The sequence below is a fragment of the Coregonus lavaretus genome, assembly GCF_964263955.1.
Source record: "Coregonus lavaretus genome assembly, chromosome: 28".
Classification (NCBI taxonomy): Eukaryota; Metazoa; Chordata; class Actinopteri; order Salmoniformes; family Salmonidae; genus Coregonus; species Coregonus lavaretus.
Window position 1 is genome coordinate 37,803,777 of NC_140015.1, and position 19,206 is coordinate 37,822,982.

Here is a 19,206-nt window from a genome sequence, read left to right on the forward strand (position 1 = left end):
GGTATACAGAAGATAGCCCTATTGGGTAAAAGACCAAGTCCATATTATGGCAAGAACAGATCAAATAAGCAAAGAGAAATGACAGTGCATCATTACTTTAAGACATGAAGGTCAGTCAATACGGAACATTTGCAGTCACAAAAACCATCAAGCACTATGATGAAACTAGCTCTCATGAGGACCGCCACAGGAATGGAAGACCCAGAGTTACCTCTGCTGCAGAGGATAAATTCATTAGAGTTAACAGCCTCAGAAATTGCAGCCCAAATAAATGCTTCACAGAGTTCAAGTAACAGACACATCACATCAACTGTTCAGAGGGGACTGTGTGAATCAGGCCTTCATGGTCGAATTGCTGCAAAGAAACCACTACTAAACGACACCAATAAGAAGGAGACTTGCTTGGGCCAAGAAACACGAGCAATGGACAATAGTCCTGTGGAAATCTGTCCTTTTGTCTGGAGTCCAAATTTGAGATTTTTGGTTCCAACCGCCGTGTCTTTGTGAGACGCAGTGTAGGTGAACGGATGATCTCCGCATGTGTAGTTCCCACCATGAAGCATGGAGGAGGTGTGATGGTGTGGGGGTGATTTGCTGGTGACACTGTGATTCATTTAGAGTTCAAGGCACACTTAACCAGCATGGCTACCACAGCATTCTGCAGCGATACGCCATCCCATCTGGTTTGGGCTTAGTGGGACTATCATTTGTTTTTCAACAGGACAATGAGCCAACACACCTCCAGGCTGTGTAAGGGCTATTTTATCAAGAAGGAGAGTGATGGAGTGCTGCATCAGATGACCTGGCCTCCACAATCACCCGACCTCTAACCAACTGAGTTGGACCTCAGAGTGAAGGAAAAGCAGCCAACAAGTGCTCAGCGTATGTTGGAACTCCTTCAAGACTGTTGGAAAAGCATTCCAGGTGAAGCTAGTTGAGAGAATGTCAAGAGTGTGCGAAGCTGTCATCAAGGCAAAGGGTGGCTACTTTGAAGAATCTCAAATATAAAATATATATTGATTTGTTTAACACTTGTTTGGTGAATACATGATTCCATATATGATTCCAAGATATTTTCTAATTTCTCTCCCTCATGAGGGAGGATAATGAAAGTTCACAGAAGTAACAAGTTAGACCTATCAATTAGTTAACGTTTTTACAGATATACATTTTGTTTATGAATTAAGTGATGAAAACTAAATTCTGTTACCTAAATCAGTAACAGAATTTCTGAAAAATCGGTAACGGAATTTCTGCTATTGAATTGTCTACAATGGGAAATCATAGCAGTCACAAACAACAGTTGGGTCTCCTGCTACCATCCTCCCTTCCACTGACATACTGTTATGTTCAGCTCATAGGGTCTCCTGCTACTGTCCTCCCTTCCACTGACATACTGTTATGTTCAGCTGATAACTGTTTTCTTTCTCATCTGGTGGTTAAAGCAATAGTTTTTTAATAGGGCACAGTGGAGGGTAGTGCGTTTTTCCCTGGATTTACTACATAATTTTTTCCATCCTAGCCACATTTCCTCATTTGCTTGCATGCGCCTCCACTATATGAATGTTTTTGGTACTTCAATATGAATCCACAGGAACGAATAGCTGATAGGCAGCGCAGAGGCCAGGTACATCATTGCGCATTAAAGAACAGTCAAGACATGACTCACAGCTCAGAAAGTTGATCTTCTTTAGGGACAATATAATTATCCTACCTAGACTATAGTAACCTACAACACCACAATGCAATGAATAATTGCATTATTGTTTTCAAGTGAGTACAACATTCTAGCCTACTCTAGGCTGCAGTGAAAATGTCATTTGAATAACGGCGCAAAAGCCCTGTGATTTGAATGTTTCATTTGATTTGGATCAGTTGTGGGTCTACTTTGTTTATAAAGTCTAGAAAGGCACAGTAGCATGCCAGTCGGACTGTATTTTTTACTTCTGATACTTAATGCGCTGTCTTTTGCATGGTAGGGTATAGTGACCGGTTAAATATGAGTTGACTAAGGGAAAGATGGAAATGTATGTGGGGGGGGGGGGGGGGGGGGGGGTTGCTGTACCAACTCCAACAGTGGAGGCTAATGAGGGGAGGACGGCTCATAATAATGGATGGAACGGAGCAAATTTTTACGTCATTTAGCAGACGCTCTTATCCAGAGCGACTTACAAATAGGTGCATTCACCTTATAGCCAGTGGGATAACCACTTTGCACTTTTTTTTCCTTGGCACTGGCAGTGTTGACAGTTTGGGAGGGGTGCTGAGAAGGGAATGGATGGCGTGAGCGCCTGAGGGCATGTAGCGATGGGACACACCCTTCTCTCCTCTCACCTGGCCAGGCTGGCAGGGTGCGGTCGGTTGGTTAGGAACACAACCACTTGAAGAAAGACGGGGAGAAGACTACCTCAACACTGCCGTTTCACAATCACTGTAAACCATGCAGAGCCATACATAGAGTTATTTACAGGGCTCAGATGGAAACTTTCCTAGTTTACACATTCTGGAGCCATAGCATGGCAGACAGGGACAGTTTCAACCTCTCTTGCCGCACCTAGACTCCTCCTCTCCTGTTCCCTTATTCCCTCTCCTCACCTCCTCTCCCTTACTCTTGTCCTCCTTCCCTCACCATCTGTCTCCCCCCTCCCCCTTATTTGGCAGCCAAGATCACAACAGATTTGAAATCCCCCTAATTGTTAAAATTAGGATTAGGGGGATGTTAATCTGACCCTATGTCTGTGGTTAAGGGAGCAACGTCTACCTCGGGCCTCTGAGGTCAGCCCTCTGCCCACCCCTCCCCCCTTTTCACAAGCCACAAAGCTTGCTACAGATCTAGAATCAGGTCCCCCCCTGTCCATGTGTTGTTCTTCATTGTCTTCTAAAAAGGCAAAACTGATCCTAAATCAGCAGTCCTACTCAGAAATATACAGTGGGGGAAAAAAGTATTTAGTCAGCCAACAATTGTGCAAGTTCTCCCACTTAAAAAGATGAGAGAGGCCTGTAATTTTCATCATAGGTACACGTCAACTATGACAGACAAATTGAGAAGAAAAAAAATCCAGAAAATAACATTGTAGGATTTTTAATGAATTTATTTGCAAATTATGGTGGAAAATAAGTATTTGGTCACCTACGAACAAGCAAGATTTCTGGCTCTCACAGACCTGTAACTTCTTCTTTAAGAGGCTCCTCTGTCCTCCACTCGTTACCTGTATTAATGGCACCTGTTTGAACTTGTTATCAGTATAAAAGACACCTGTCCACAACCTCAAACAGTCACACTCCAAACTCCACTATGGCCAAGACAAAAGAGCTGTCAAAGGTCATCCAGAAACAAAATTGTAGACCTGCACCAGGCTGGGAAGACTGAATCTGCAATAGGTAAGCAGCTTGGTTTGAAGAAATCAACTGTGGGAGCAATTATTAGGAAATGGAAGACATACAAGACCACTGATAATCTCCCTCGATCTGGGGCTCCACGCAAGATCTCACCCCGTGGGGTCAAAATGATCACAAGAACGGTGAGCAAAAATCCCAGAACCACACGGGGGGACCTAGTGAATGACCTGCAGAGAGCTGGGACCAAAGTAACAATGCCTACCATCAGTAACACACTACGCCGCCAGGGACTCAAATCCTGCAGTGCCAGATGTGTCCCCCTGCTTAAGCCAGTACATGTCCAGGCCCGTCTGAAGTTTGCTAGAGTGCATTTGGATGATCCAGAAGAGGATTGGGAGAATGTCATATGGTCAGATGAAACCAAAATAGAACTTTTTGGTAAAAACTCAACTCGTCGTGTTTGGAGGACAAAGAATGCTGAGTTGCATCCAAAGAACGCCATACCTACTGTGAAGCATGGGGGTGGAAACATCATGCTTTGGGGCTGTTTTTCTGCAAAGGGACCAGGACGACTGATCCGTGTAAAGGAAAGAATGAATGGGGCCATGTATCGTGAGATTTTGAGTGAAAACCTCCTTCCATCAGCAAGGGCATTGAAGATGAAACGTGGCTGGGTCTTTCAGCATGACAATGATCCCAAACACACCGCCCGGGCAACGAAGGAGTGGCTTCGTAAGAAGCATTTCAAGGTCCTGGAGTGGCCTAGCCAGTCTCCAGATCTCAACCCCATAGAAAATCTTTGGAGGGAGTTGAAAGTCTGTGTTGCCCAGCGACAGCCCCAAAACATCACTGCTCTAGAGGAGATCTGCATGGAGGAATGGGCCAAAATACCAGCAACAGTGTGTGAAAACCTTGTGAAGACTTACAGAAAACGTTTGACCTGTGTCATTGCCAACAAAGGGTATATAACAAAGTATTGAGAAACTTTTGTTATTGACCAAATACTTATTTTCCACCATAATTTGCAAATAAATTCATTAAAAATCCTACAATGTGATTTTCTGGATTTTTTTTTCTCATTTTGTCTGTCATAGTTGACGTGTACCTATGATGAAAATTACAGGCCTCATCTTTTTAAGTGGGAGAACTTGCACAATTGGTGGCTGACTAAATACTTTTTTTCCCCCACTGTACATAAGACCTGTGAACTCTGAACTGGGCCTGAGAGTGAGGCCAGCCCCCCTTTTCCCTCCCTCTCCCTTCCCCCTGCCACAGTGTTGTGTTGTGTTGACTCTCCCATTGTCTGCCCTCCTTGGTCCTAACAACCAAGTTGTCTAGTAATGCCACTCACACACACCCACGTGCTGCCCAGCCCCGCCCTGTGAGATGACAAGCTGGCCTGGTGGAGATCAGACGTATGCAAACATGCACACACACGCACCACACCTCGGCTATAAGTGTCAGTCTGGAGACTCCCCTGATCTCAGAGAACCTTACTAAGCCTGTGAGTGTCAGTCTGGAGACTCCCCTGATCTCAGAGAACCTTACTAAGCATGTGAGTGTCAGTCTGGAGACTCCCCTGATCTCAGAGAACCTTACTAAGCCTGTGAGTGTCAGGATGACAGTGTTCTGGAGCTCCGTGTCTAGAGCTGTTCAAGCTCGCTCTCTCTGTGTGTCTCTGTGTGTAGCGGTCTGTCTCCCACTAAGGCAAAGTAGAGGGAGGGTGAGTCACTATAGGGTAAGGTTCAGAGGCCTGCCTGTCTCTCCTTCAGGTAGTAGAGGTATGGCAACTGATGGGGGAGGAGGCCACAAAAACTCGGAACTCACCATGAGCGGCCACAGTGGCTCGTGGGTCTGAGTACTCACACCAAACCCACACATGCAGTCAGAGCTGGGGGCCCCCGCGAACATAACATTTTAGTGGCCCCCCTCTTGACAGTGGAGAGAAATGTTTTAAGTTTGAGTTAATTTAAATTCTACACATTTTGCCAAGGGGTGTAGAGAAAATGTTGCAGTTTTAAAGCAAGTTTGCTGCAATTCTACACATTTTCCCATGGGGCAGAGAGAAAAAAGTACATTTTTTAATATGATATCTGAGTGAGCGTAACTAACTATATTCGACCATGATTACTACAAGTTTAGATAGCTGGCTATACTAATTTACAAATCCCAAAAATGTTAGCTGACATGGGCTAATTGAGTGACTGTCAGTGACTGGCATAACAAGATTAACATTTTAATTTTGAAATTGCACCTTGTGTATTCTACCTCTCAACAGTAAATTGAGACCCCGACTGAGTTTAAAAAATAAAATAACTTTTGTATTATTATTATGTTTTGGGAGATTGATCTGCGGACCACATGCCAATGCCTGAGGTAGAGTGTGAGATTCCAACACACACCCTGCTCTGCTTACAAACCCTGCCCTGTACTCATGTAGGGATTCAAACCAAGGAGTGCCCCTTTACTGAACAAACAGTGCCACAATGAGATTCCAACACACACACTGCTGTGTTTACAAACCCTGCCCTGTACTCTGACAGATGCATTCTCTAGTAAAATGACCCAGCAGGATTCAAATGTATCCTAATCCAAATCACAATCAATCCCCAGTCCTGCTAATAACCAACAAGGCTTGGGGAAACCCCAGGGTAGTAGGAGACAGGAAACAGTATGCAGAGTGGCGGTCAAACCCAGTCAAGCTGTTTGCTCTTGATACAGCCAGTCAGATGACATCACCATGGCCAGTGGGCCCGTCTCCATGCCTTCCCCTATACTACACTCACAGAAAAGCTGTGTTGTTGAACAACACCATTTACAGTGGGGAAAAAAAGTATTTAGTCAGCCACCAATTGTGCAAGTTCTCCCACTTAAAAAGATGAGAGAGGCCTGTAATTTATCATCATAGGTACACGTCAACTATGACAGACAAAATGAGAAAAAAAATCCAGAAAATCACATTGTAGGATTTTTTATGAATTTATTTGCAAATTATGGTGGAAAATAAGTATTTGGTCAATAACAAAAGTTTCTCAATACGTTGTTATATAACCTTTGTTGGCAATGACACAGGTCAAATGTTTTCTGTAAGTCTTCACAAGGTTTTCACACACTGTTGCTGGTATTTTGGCCCATTCCTCCATGCAGATCTCCTCTAGAGCAGTGATGTTTTGGGGCTGTCGCTGGGCAACACGGATTTCAACTCCCTCCAAAGATTTTCTATGGGGTTGAGATCTGGAGACTGGCTAGGCCACTCCAGGACCTTGAAATGCTTCTTACGAAGCCACTCCTTTGTTTCCCGGGCGGTGTGTTTGGGATCATTGTCATGCTGAAAGACCCAGCCACGTTTCATCTTCAATGCCCTTGCTGATGGAAGGAGGTTTTCACTCAAAATCTCACGATACATAGCCCCATTCATTCTTTCCTTTACACGGATCAGTCGTCCTGGTCCCTTTGCAGAAAAACAGCCCCAAAGCATGATGTTTCCACCCCCATGCTTCACAGTAGGTATGGTGTTCTTTGGATGCAACTCAGCATTCTCTGTCCTCCAAACACGACGAGTTGAGTTTTTACCAAAAAGTTCTATTTTGGTTTCATCTGACCATATGACATTCTCCCAATCCTCTTCTGGATCATCCAAATGCACTCTAGCAAACTTCAGACGGGCCTGGACATGTACTGGCTTAAGCAGGGGGACACGTCTGGCACTGCAGGATTTGAGTCCCTGGCGGCGTAGTGTGTTACTGATGGTAGGCTTTGTTACTTTGGTCCCAGCTCTCTGCAGGTCATTCACTAGGTCCCCCCGTGTGGTTCTGGGATTTTTGCTCACCGTTCTTGTGATCATTTTGACCCCACGGGGTGAGATCTTGCGTGGAGCCCCAGATCGAGGGAGATTATCAGTGGTCTTGTATGTCTTCCATTTCCAAATAATTTCTCCCACAGTTGATTTCTTCAAACCAAGCTGCTTACCTATTGCAGATTCAGTCTTCCCAGCCTGGTGCAGGTCTACAATTTTGTTTCTGGTGTCCTTTGACAGCTCTTTGGTCTTGGCCATAGTGGAGTTTGGAGTGTGACTGTTTGAGGTTGTGGACAGGTGTCTTTTATACTGATAACAAGTTCAAACCGGTGCCATTAATACAGGTAACGAGTGGAGGACAGAGGAGCCTCTTAAAGAAGAAGTTACAGGTCTGTGAGAGCCAGAAATCTTGCTTGTTTGTAGGTGACCAAATACTTATTTTCCACCATAATTTGCAAATAAATTCATAAAAAATCCTACAATGTGATTTTCTGGATTATTTTATCTCAATTTGTCTGTCATAGTTGATGTGTACCTATGATGTAAATTACAGGCCTCTCTCATCTTTTTAAGTGGGAGAACTTGCACAATTGGTGGCTGACTAAATACTTTTTTTCCCCACTGTATGTGTAACGTCTACTCTGACAGTGTCAGTTCTGAGAAGGGTGCAGCTGCGGTCTGCAATTCAGGGCGTTCCTGTATGTGGCCATTTCTGCGTCTGCAGGAACGCCTCTTTATACTTCTATTGGTCCATGTTTAAGCTATGGACAAGCGGAAGGCGGGGGCGCTCCAGTACAGTAGGTGGCGGTAATGCACCATAACGTTGGATGAGAGCCGCCGATAAACCCCACAGAAGAAGGGGCGGGGGCGACAACGGTAGCTAGCTAGGGTTGGGGCGGTATCCAGATTTTCATATCCTCATACCATCCTTCACTCATCCTGGGATTTACCGTATTACCGGATTAGTATACAAAGGGGCGCCAAAAAAAAAATATGAAAATACATTGGGTGTCTATTACCAGAATGCTAACAGAATTAGCACAAGTAATAGTGAATTTCCATGGAGGCTGCTAGCTAAATATGCTAACGAGCGCAAACAAAAATAAACAAAATGGCAAGACAGGCAATCCAGTTCATATATAGGGAGGAGCTACCGAATGGCATTTTGGTGAGTTTGGACATTTACAAGCAAATGTGAACGAGAGACATTGTGCAAATGAAAAAAGTTTTGACGCATGCTTGTCTGAAGGAAGAGCAGTACTGGCTCTGGAGCAGCATGTGTACATGCTGTGTCTGTGTGGAGTCTGGAGTCGCTAGGGCAACGGGCCTGCCTGCTCTGCTGAAGAAGATGGGGCCGAGAACGGAGAGGAAAAAAAAAAAAAGGAAATAAAAAGATAGTAGTGGCAGCTGTACAGACAACTCATCTGTACAGCGGTCCTCTGTAGCTCAATTGGTAGAGCATGGCGCTTGTAACGCCAGGGTAGTGGGTTCGATCCCCGGGACCACCCATACGTAAAAATGTATGCACACATGACTGTAAGTCACTTTGGATAAAAGCGTCTGCTAAATGGCATATTATTATTATTATTATTATCATCCACAGGGCTTTGACTTCTCAAACACGACAGAAAGACAACACAATATGATGCCCCGTCACCTTATTAATTCAGCAACTTACTTAGATATCTAGCAAGTTAAACTTAGGGGTCGTGTTAATGCAGAATTCAGTGTTTTTCACGCAGGCAAAAAAGCTACAAACGCATAAGAAAGCAGCCTGCCAGTATGCACAACGTATTGTTTAACACATCCGTTCTATGAGTCAGAGCCAGTCACATCACCCTGAATCTACCATGTCTCCATACCTTCACCTATACCAGAGCCAGTCACATCACCCTGAATCTACCATGTCTCCATACCTTCACCTATACAAGAGCCAGTCACATCACCCTGAATCTACCATGTCTCCATACCTTCACCTATACCAGAGCCAGTCACATCACCCTGAATCTACCATGTCTCCATACCTTCACCTATACAAGAGCCAGTAACATCACCCTGAATCTACCATGTCGCCATACCTTCACCTATACAAGAGCCAGTAACATCACCCTGAATCTACCATGTCTCCATACCTTCACCTATACAAGAGCCAGTCACATCACCCTGAATCTACCATGTCTCCATACCCTCACCTATACCAGAGCCAGTCACATCACCCTGAATCTACCATGTCTCCATACCTTCACCTATACAAGAGCCAGTCACATCACCCTGAATCTACCATGTATCCATACCTTCACCTATACCAGAGCCAGTCACATCACCCTGAATCTACCATGTCTCCATACCTTCACCTATACAAGAGCCAGTCACATCACCCTGAATCTACCATGTCTCCATACCTTCACCTATACAAGAGCCAGTAACATCACCCTGAATCTACCATGTCTCCATACCTTCACCTATACAAGAGCCAGTAACATCACCCTGAATCTACCATGTCTCCATACCTTCACCTATACAAGAGCCAGTAACATCACCCTGAATCTACCATGTCTCCATACCTTCACCTATACAAGAGCCAGTAACATCACCCTGAATCTACCATGTCTCCATACCTTCACCTATACAAGAGCCAGTAACATCACCCTGAATCTACCATGTCTCCATACCTTCACCTATACAAGAGCCAGTAACATCACCCTGAATCTACCATGTCTCCATACCTTCACCTATACAAGAGCCAGTAACATCACCCTGAATCTACCATGTCTCCATACCTTCACCTATACCAGAGCCAGTAACATCACCCTGAATCTACCATGTCTCCATACCTTCACCTATACCAGAGCCAGTAACATCACCCTGAATCTACCATGTCTCCATACCTTCACCTATACCAGAGCCAGTCACATCACCCTGAATCTACCATGTCTCCAATCTTCCAGCAGTACTGCAGGGACTGAAGAGACACACACAAAGGTACAGACACGTATACAAGCGCTAGCACATGCACTCTACACACACGTACATTGTAATATTGTTGTATGGTGGTATTATACATTTTGTATTGTAGATATGTAGTGGTGTAATAATGTTATGTGATGTACTGTTTTATCTTTTGTTTTATATGTAATGTAAGAGTCTTAATATGTTTGGACCCCAGGAAGAGTAGCTACTGCCTTGGCAGCAGCTAATGGGGATCCACAATAAATACAAATACAAACCCATAGCAGTGCCAGGTCAGTCTACCATGGCTAGTGAGTCCCCCTCTCCAGTCAGAGGAGATCAAGCTCTCCATCCCCTCAGAGCATGTACAGCTAGACAGTTCATACATCATTCTACCATGGGAATGGACTGGCTGTACCATGCAGTCCCCCATAGCAGAGCCAACCAGATCAGTCTACCACTGCAGTGGGTCCGTATCTCCAGCCATATCACTTTACCATATAAGAGGGCCTGGCTAGTGTCTCCATACCTTCACCTATACCAGAGCCATGCAGATCAGGTTATTCTACCATGGCATTGGGCCTCCATCTCACCATCCCCTCACCCATAGCCAGAGACAGTCACATCACTACTCTACCATGGAAGGCTTGCCCTGCCTCTCCAATCAGATCAGTCTACCATGGAAGAGGGCGTAGCTAGCGTCTCCAACCACAGCAGATCCCGTCTCTCCATGCCTTCGCCCGTACCCGGCCAGTCAGGGGGTGTGACAGGAGGCCTGGGCCCCAGAGAGACACACAGACAGCTGGGGGTCACAGCCTGGTGAGCAGGGTTACTGACACCTGCATTGGACCACATGTGAAGGGTATGGTAGGGCTCTTCTATTCCTCCGTATCACAGAGAAAACCTCATCCACTAATACACAGGGCTGGGAGGCATCATTATTAACACCAGAGGACTAATGATTCATCAAGGTGCATATATAGAGACTCAAACAGTATCAGGTGTGTATTGACCTAGAGAAGAAACACCTCCCTCCCTCCCTCCCTCCCTCCTTCAGGGTCTGTAAAATAAGCATCTCCCTACCAGCCTCTCGTCATCTGACCTCCTTTCTGACGTCTGACAGATTCCCAAAAGAACAGCGAGAGAGACCTCAGCTCCCCTCAGCCCTATTCTGGGATCCTACATGTCCTTCTTTCAGAGTATAACTGTGCCTGGTGAGGGCTGAGAGAAGAGAGTGTGTGTATGGGAGTCAGTGCACTGCAGTGAACATGGCAAATGGGTGGTTAGTTGGATCTCTGGGTTTGGGTCGTGTTCAGTAGGGAGAAAACGGTTACACATTTTTTGAAACAGAGAAGGTAGAAACTGAACAATAACCAATAAGAACAAAGATTTGTTTTGTTTTGGCAAACCTTTTGCTACGGTGGGCCCTACTAACCCTGCCATGTTCTCTCTCCCTTGAAAAGCTGTGAGAGGAGAACATGGAGGCTCTGTGTGTAGAATCATAGTGATGTGATCCCATACGTAACAGGAAGTTCTTAGTACCCTCATAATCAGAGCGTTTTGTTAGCATTGCACAACAACCATGCACCAGGTGTTTCCCATAGCGTTTCATTAAAAAGGTTCAAGCCCTGATGCCAAGCGCAAGGAAGTCAACCTGAGCCGTATGGCCAACCAACATGTGGTAGTTTTGAGATATATTTTAAAGGGTTACAACTGAACTGAGTGTTTTAGTCCAGGTCTTTCTGTAGGCTTATATGTGCAGACCCCCACTACAACAAAATACATTGAACTAGCTAATAATATACAGTTAGATCTAGCTGTACTAGTAGATCAGTAGGTAGGCTGTTCTCTTAGATAACCAATGGAATATGAGACCCTGGAAAGAAGCTCTTCCCAATATGAAACTAAGACAGCAGGCTCCAGCCCAGGCTTATTTCTGCTGAACAGGTTTTTTTGAATGCTGAAATCCCCAGGGCAAATGTAAAGTACCTGTTACAACACAGCCTGCTAGCTGCCCTACCTCTAACTGTACCTCCTCCTTCCTGTCCTGTCCTGTCAACCAAACACAAATGTGTAGGAATGTGTCTCTCTCTCTCTCTCTCACACACACACTTCTGTTCGGTTCCAGTGGACACAGTAGGGTGACGACATGAAATAGATTGAAAGAATAAGTTAATGTGTAATGAATTTATTGATTACATTGACTGTGCCACGGTGTGTCAAATGTAGCCTTTCCATAAAATGTTCACTATATCTCAACAACATAATGTAGCCTAAACGTATTACAAATATGATATATCTATTATGGCAGAGCATAGTGCAGTATGACATATCTGAACAGTGGTGTTTAGCCTACACTATGCGGCTGCGCCGAGGAGCGCCGATTTTACTGTAGAAATGTAGTCCTACCCGATGCCCAACCGACGGCAACAAAATGAAAGCGCCGGGTTGTTCTTGACTGTAAAATACATGATATAATAACTCATAGCATGTCATTAGGGAGGTAGGTCTAAGGTTTGAAAATGAATTTTATGCAGAAAAGTAGGCCTATATAATTGAACGGGGAAGGCTTTCAATAAAGAGCTTTCCACGCTCCCTCGGGAATTCTCATCGCGTGAATAGAGATTCTAAATCGCCGTTCAAGATGCGCATAGAATGGGGGGAGGGCAAAAATGCAATTAAATCGCTAATAAAAACACATCCCAAAATATTTAAATAACTTATATTATGAGTAGGCCTATATCTTATGTCAATAACCTGTGGCATCAAACTTTTTATAGACAGTTGTAGAAGCTTACCTTGTAGACATTCTCCGTTATGCGGTGAACCTCGTCGGTGCGAGACATCTTGAAATCTTCGGTCAAAACCATAAACAGTATTTTCCTTTAGAGAGAAGTTATCCGAGTGAAATACGCCGAACGGGTAGAGTAGCCTAAACGAAGAGAAGATGTGATGCGATTGACCGCGAAGGTATGTGTGCCTGAAAGAAAGAGACGGTAAACGGAAGATTCTCTAGGTCGGTTGCACCCACTCAAATCCCTCGCACGCACTCAATCGCTGCGGTGTTCGCCAAAGCGTCTTGTCACATCGCGCAGCTTTTCCAATTTACAAGAGCAACACCGCCTCTCCCCACTCTCTCTCTCCCCAAATATGTTACACTAGTTGCATTTTTTATTTGAATTTCTGACTTTGATTTCAAATCAAAATTATTTATAAAGCCACATTTATTTATAAAGTGCTTATACAGAAACCCAGCCTAAAACCCCAAACAACAACCAATGCAGATGTAGAAGCACGGTGGCTAGGATTTATTGTAGTTTTATACAGCTTTATATCTTATAAATATATACAGTGCCTATAGAAAGTCTACATCCTCTTGAACTTGTTTCAAATGTTGTTGCATTACAAAGGGGGATTGAAATATATTTAATTGTCTAAAAAAATATTAATGGATCTATAAAAAATACTCCACAATGTCAAAGTGAAAATAAAATTCTAAACATTTTTAAAAATTCATAAAGATTAAATAACTAAAATATAGTCGTTGCATAAGTATTCACCCCCTTTGTTTAGGCAAGCCTAAATTAGTTCAGAAGTAAAAGTTGGCTTAATAAATCACATAAGTTACCTGGACTCACCCTGTATGAAATAATAGGTGTTGACATGATTTCTGAATGACTAACCCTTCCTCTGTCCTCCATACATTCAACATCTGTAAGGTCCCTTAGTCAAGTATTGAATTTCAAGCACTGATTGAACTACAAAGACCAGGGAGCTTTTCGAAAGCCTCAAAGAAGGGAAGTGATTGGTAGATGGGTAACAAATCAGACATGGAATCTTTAAGCATGGTCAAGTTAATAATTATGCTGTGGGTTATGTATTAAACCACCCAGACACATCAAAGATGTAGTCCTCCTTCCGAACTGAGCTGCAGGACAGGAAGGAAACTGCTTAGGGATGTCACCATGATGCTATTGGTGATTTTAAAACAGTTACAGTGGCTGTGATGGGAGAAAACTGAGGATGGACCAACAACATTGTAGTGACTCCACAATACTGACTTAAATGACAGAGTGAAAAGAAGAATACAAATATACCAAAACATGAATCTTGTATGCAACAAGGCACTAAAGTAATATTGTAAGAAAACACGGCAAAGGAATACACTTTTTGGCCTAAATGCAAAGCCTTATGTTTGGGGCAAATCTAACACAACACTGAGTAACTGCCTCCTTATTTTTAAGCATGGTGGTGGCTGCATCATGGTATGGGTATGCTTGACATCAGCAAATACTGGGGAGTTTTCCAAGAAGACAGTGAATGTTCCTGATTGGCCAAGTTACAATTTTGACTGAAATCTGTTTGAAAATCTATGGCAAGACTTGACAACACTTAGAAAATTTTATATGGGCAAATGTTGCACAATCCAGGTGTGGAAAGCTCTAATGAGACTTACCTAGAAAGACTCACAGCTGTAATCGCAGCCAAAGGTGCTTCTACAAAGTATTGACTCAGGGGTGTGAATACTTAAGTAAATTAGATATTTCTGTATTTCATTTTCAATAAATTCACAAAATGTTCTGCAAACATGTTTTCACTTTATTATTATGGTGTATTGTGTGTAGATGGGTGAGGGGAAGAAAATCAATTTAATCAATTTTTGAATTCAGGTTGTAACAAAATGTGGAATAAGTCAAGGAGTATGAATACTTTCTGAAGGCATTGTATCTAATCCAGATACAGTGGGGGAAAAAGTATTTAGTCAGCCAACAATTGTGCAAGTTCTCCCACTTAAAAAGATGAGAGAGGCCTGTAATTTTCATCATAGGTACACGTCAACTATGACAGACAAAATTAGATTTTTTTTCTCCAGAAAATCACATTGTAGGATTTTTTATGAATTTATTTGCAAATTATGGTGGAAAATAAGTATTTGGTCATTAACAAAAGTTTCTCAATACTTTGTTATATACCCTTTGTTGGCAATGACACAGGTCAAACGTTTTCTGTAAGTCAAACGTTTTCTGTAAGCCCATTCCTCCATGCAGATCTCCTCTAGAGCAGTGATGTTTTGGGGCTGTCGCTGGGCAACACGGACTTTCAACTCCCTCCAAAGATGTTCTATGGGGTTGAGATCTGGAGACTGGCTAGGCCACTCCAGGACCTTGAAATGCTTCTAACGAATCCACTCCTTCATTGCCCGGGCGGTGTGTTTGGGATCATTGTCATGCTGAAAGACCCAGCCACGTTTCATCTTCAATGCCCTTGCTGATGGAAGGAGGTTTTCACTCAAAATCTCACGATACATGGCCCCATTCATTCTTTCCTTTACACGGATCAGTCGTCCTGGTCCCTTTGCAGAAAAACAGCCCCAAAGCATGATGTTTCCACCCCCATGCTTCACAGTAGGTATGGTGTTCTTTGGATGCAACTCAGCATTCTTTGTCCTCCAAACACGACGAGTTGAGTTTTTACCAAAAAGTTATATTTTGGTTTCATCTGACATTCTCCCAATCCTCTTCTGGATCATCCAAATGCACTCTAGCAGACTTCAGACGGGCCTGGACATGTACTGGCTTAAGCAGGGGGACACGTCTGGCACTGCAGGATTTGAGTCCCTGGCGGCGTAGTGTGTTACTGATGGTAGGCTTTGTTACTTTGGTCCCAGCTCTCTGCAGGTCATTCACTAGGTCCCCCCGTGTGGTTCTGGGATTTTTGCTCACCGTTCTTGTGATCATTTTGACCCCACGGGGTGAGATCTCGCGTGGAGCCCTAGATCGAGGGAGATTATCAGTGGTCTTGTATGTCTTCCATTTCCTAATAATTGTTCCCACAGTTGATTTCTTCAAACCAAGCTGCTTACCTATTGTAGATTCAGTCTTCCCAGCCTGGTGCAGGTCTACAATTTTGTTTCTGGTGTCCTTTGACAGCTCTTTGGTCTTGGCCATAGTGGAGTTTGGAGTGTGACTGTTTGAGGTTGTGGACAGGTGTCTTTTATACTGATAACAAGTTCAAACAGGTGCCATTAATACAGGTAACGAGTGGAGGACAGAGGAGCCTCTTAAAGAAGAAGTTACAGGTCTGTGAGAGCCAGAAATCTTGCTTGTTTGTAGGTGACCAAATACTTATTTTCCACCATAATTTGCAAATAAATTCATTAAAAATCCTACAATGTGATTTTCTGGAGAAAAAAATTCTCAATTTGTCTGTCATAGTTGACGTGTACCTATGATGAAAATTACAGGCCTCTCTCATCTTTTTAAGTGGGAGAACTTGCACAATTGGTGGCTGACTAAATACTTTTTTCCCCCCACTGTATGTGTTTTATTTTTCATTCATCTTTTTTAAAAGTTAGTATTTTGTGTAGATTGTTGACAAAAATGACAATGAAATCCATTTTTTCCCCACTTTGTAACACAATAAAATGTGAAGAAATCCAAGGGGGGTGTAGACTTTCTGCAGGCACTGTATGACTGCATCTACGCTTCAGGTAATATAGTGTAATTCAACATCACTAAAATATTTAAAACAAAGAATGACGATCACTTGTTTAAAATCACTATCAGCATGGAAATATTTGTTACCAAACCAAATCAATAACCTCACATACCAATCCTATAAGTCATAAGTGATGTAACACCATTTCAGAGACTGTATGAAACTGAACAAAGGCCTGGTGAAGGACACAAGCCCTTTTCTCACAGGGGAAGTATAATTGAAACGGTCAGTTGCTGCTGGAAAATAACACAAGGGAATGCTTTCATTAAGTATCCTAGATGTCTCATAATGTGAACATTTCAGTGTAGGCTACTGCTGTGTGGAACCCACCCACCATTATGCCTACAATGTTTTTTATAAAGAGAGATGATCCATTCTACAAGGAGCCAGCATATCATATGAAGGAAGGCGTCCACAACATAAGAAGACAAACACTTGTTCTACCTTTCACAGGCTTGTGAACCAGACTTCCTGTTCCTGATCAGCTAATCACCAGCAGTAGGAGGTCTACAGTTCTGGCTTCAGGGAACCAGACTTCCTGTTCCGCTAGTCACCAGCAGTAGGAGGTCTACAGTTCTGGCTTCAGGGAACCAGACTTCCTGTTCCGCTAGTCACCAGCAGTAGGAGGTCTACAGTTCTGGCTTCAGGGCAGCAGCGGTGTGGGCCGTGGGCCGAAGCCTTGTGGGTGGAATCCAGTTGTTATGTGCCCACATCTGACTTGGGCTCCAGCCAGCCAGGCACAGCAGAGAGCTGTGGTATACTGCTCAGAGAGGGAGACAGGTAGGCAGAGCGCTGTGGTGTACTGCTCAGAGAGGGAGACAGGTAGGCAGAGAACTGTGGTATACTGCTCAGAGAGGGAGACAGGTAGGCAGAGAGCTGTGGTATACTGCTCAGAGAGGGAGACAGGTAGGCAGAGAGCTGTGGTATACTGCTCAGAGAGGGAGACAGGTAGGCAGAGAGCTGCGGTATACTGCTCAGAGAGGGAGACAGGTAGGCAGAGAGCTGTGGTATACTGCTCAGAGAGGGAGACAGGTAGGCAGAGAGCTGCGGTATACTGCTCAGAGAGGGAGACAGGTAGGCAGAGAGCTGTGGTATACTGCTCAGAGAGGGAGACAGGTAGGCAGCCAGAGAGTGGGAGAGAGATGCCAGTGCCAATACTCAGGTCATCACCATGACTAGGTGAGTGAGTGGACTGTCTTGTGGGAGCAGTTCTACTAACCCACACAATGACGTCAGTGCTTCGTGTTCCAATGTTTGATTGTCAAACAGATATATCCACTATATTGTATCCTCTTTAAATACAGCAACAATACCTTATCCTCTGGTAGGGCCAACTGATTATAGAAACATGCACTACAATAATGATATACAATCACCTGCATAAACATATTTCTATAGGGTACTATGACGTTTTCTATACATATCCTATACCAGGGGTATTCAACGCTTACCCTATGAGGTCCAGAGCCGGCTGGTTTTACATTTTAGTCATTTGGCAGACGCTCTTATCCAGAGCGACTTACAGGAGCAATTAGGGTTAAGTGCCTTGCTCAAGGGCACATCGAAAGATTTTTCACCACGTCGGCTCGGGGATTTGAACCAGCGATCTTTCGGTTACTGGCACAACGCTCTTAACCACTAAGCTACCTATCTGTTCCACCTGATAATTAATTGCACCCACCTGGTATCCCAGGTCTAAATCAGTCCCTGATTAGAGGGGAACAATGAAAACAATGCAGTGGCACTGGCTTCGAGGTCCAGAGTTGAGTTTGAGGGCCGTATACAATAGCATTATGTAAGGTAGGAAACCAATGGTGGTACACTGTTTTCCAGAACGCCGTCCGTGGGTGATATTGTTCACACACAGTAGATAATTGGTGTTTGTTCATGATCATTCATTCAAAGTGTTCTCTTTATTATAGTCAAGGCTGTAAACAATGCATTGGCAGTGGCTTTCTCACCTGGGTAAAACGTCTCCCACACATCAAGGCCCAATCCCAAATAGACCCCTAGAGTGACGCAATATGGTAATAGCTCCAACTTTCCCTCTGATTGGCTAGGTCAGGGGTAGGCAACCCTGTTCCTGGAGAGCCGCAGGGTATGCAGGATTTTGCTTTAACCGACCTGGAAGACCAGGTGTGTTGAATTTAGTCAATCACTGAACTGACCAACTGAGCTAATTGATTGGTTCAGTGATTGACTAAATTCAACACACCTGGTCTTCCAGGTTGGTTAAAGCAAAATCCTGCATACCCTGCGGCTCTCCAGGAACAGGGTTACCTACCCCTGACCTAGGTGAAAGTTTCACCATACTGCTTATACTAATCAAATCCTCTCTGAATATGTTCTAGGGGTTGATTTGGGATTGGGCCTCTCTTTTCTCCGCCAATAACGTCTACATCTCCAAACTGGTTCTGAGAACTCTCTCACTGGTGTCTAGTGCCACCTTGTGGTGAGAGTATGTACTACAAGCTGAAAATGGTGTTCAGTGAGCATCTATGAAAAGGGATCATGTTGCTAATGAACAACGATCAAATGACTTTATTAAAATATAATTAAAATATTGTGTTTCTGTAAAATGTGGACATAAACACATATACAGTAATGTGCTGTGTTTCCCTTGT

The 19,206-nt window shown here is 43.8% G+C and overlaps 1 protein-coding gene across 2 annotated transcripts in view; it reads right to left on the bottom strand.

Moving 5' to 3' along the window:
* Nucleotides 1–13,165, bottom strand: part of LOC311104051 (BAR/IMD domain-containing adapter protein 2-like) — a 117,327-nt gene extending 104,162 nt beyond the window's left edge. Inside the window, exon 1 of one of the 2 annotated variants that reach the window (XM_084145707.1) lies at nucleotides 12,883–13,165. In XM_084145707.1, the coding sequence (XP_084001833.1) occupies nucleotides 12,883–12,954 (72 nt within the window). In that variant the 5' untranslated portion in view covers nucleotides 12,955–13,165. The remainder of the gene's footprint in view (nucleotides 1–12,882) is intronic. The other variant, XM_084145706.1, reaches the window with a different exon arrangement.
* Between the last annotated feature and the right edge of the window lie 6,041 nt (nucleotides 13,166–19,206).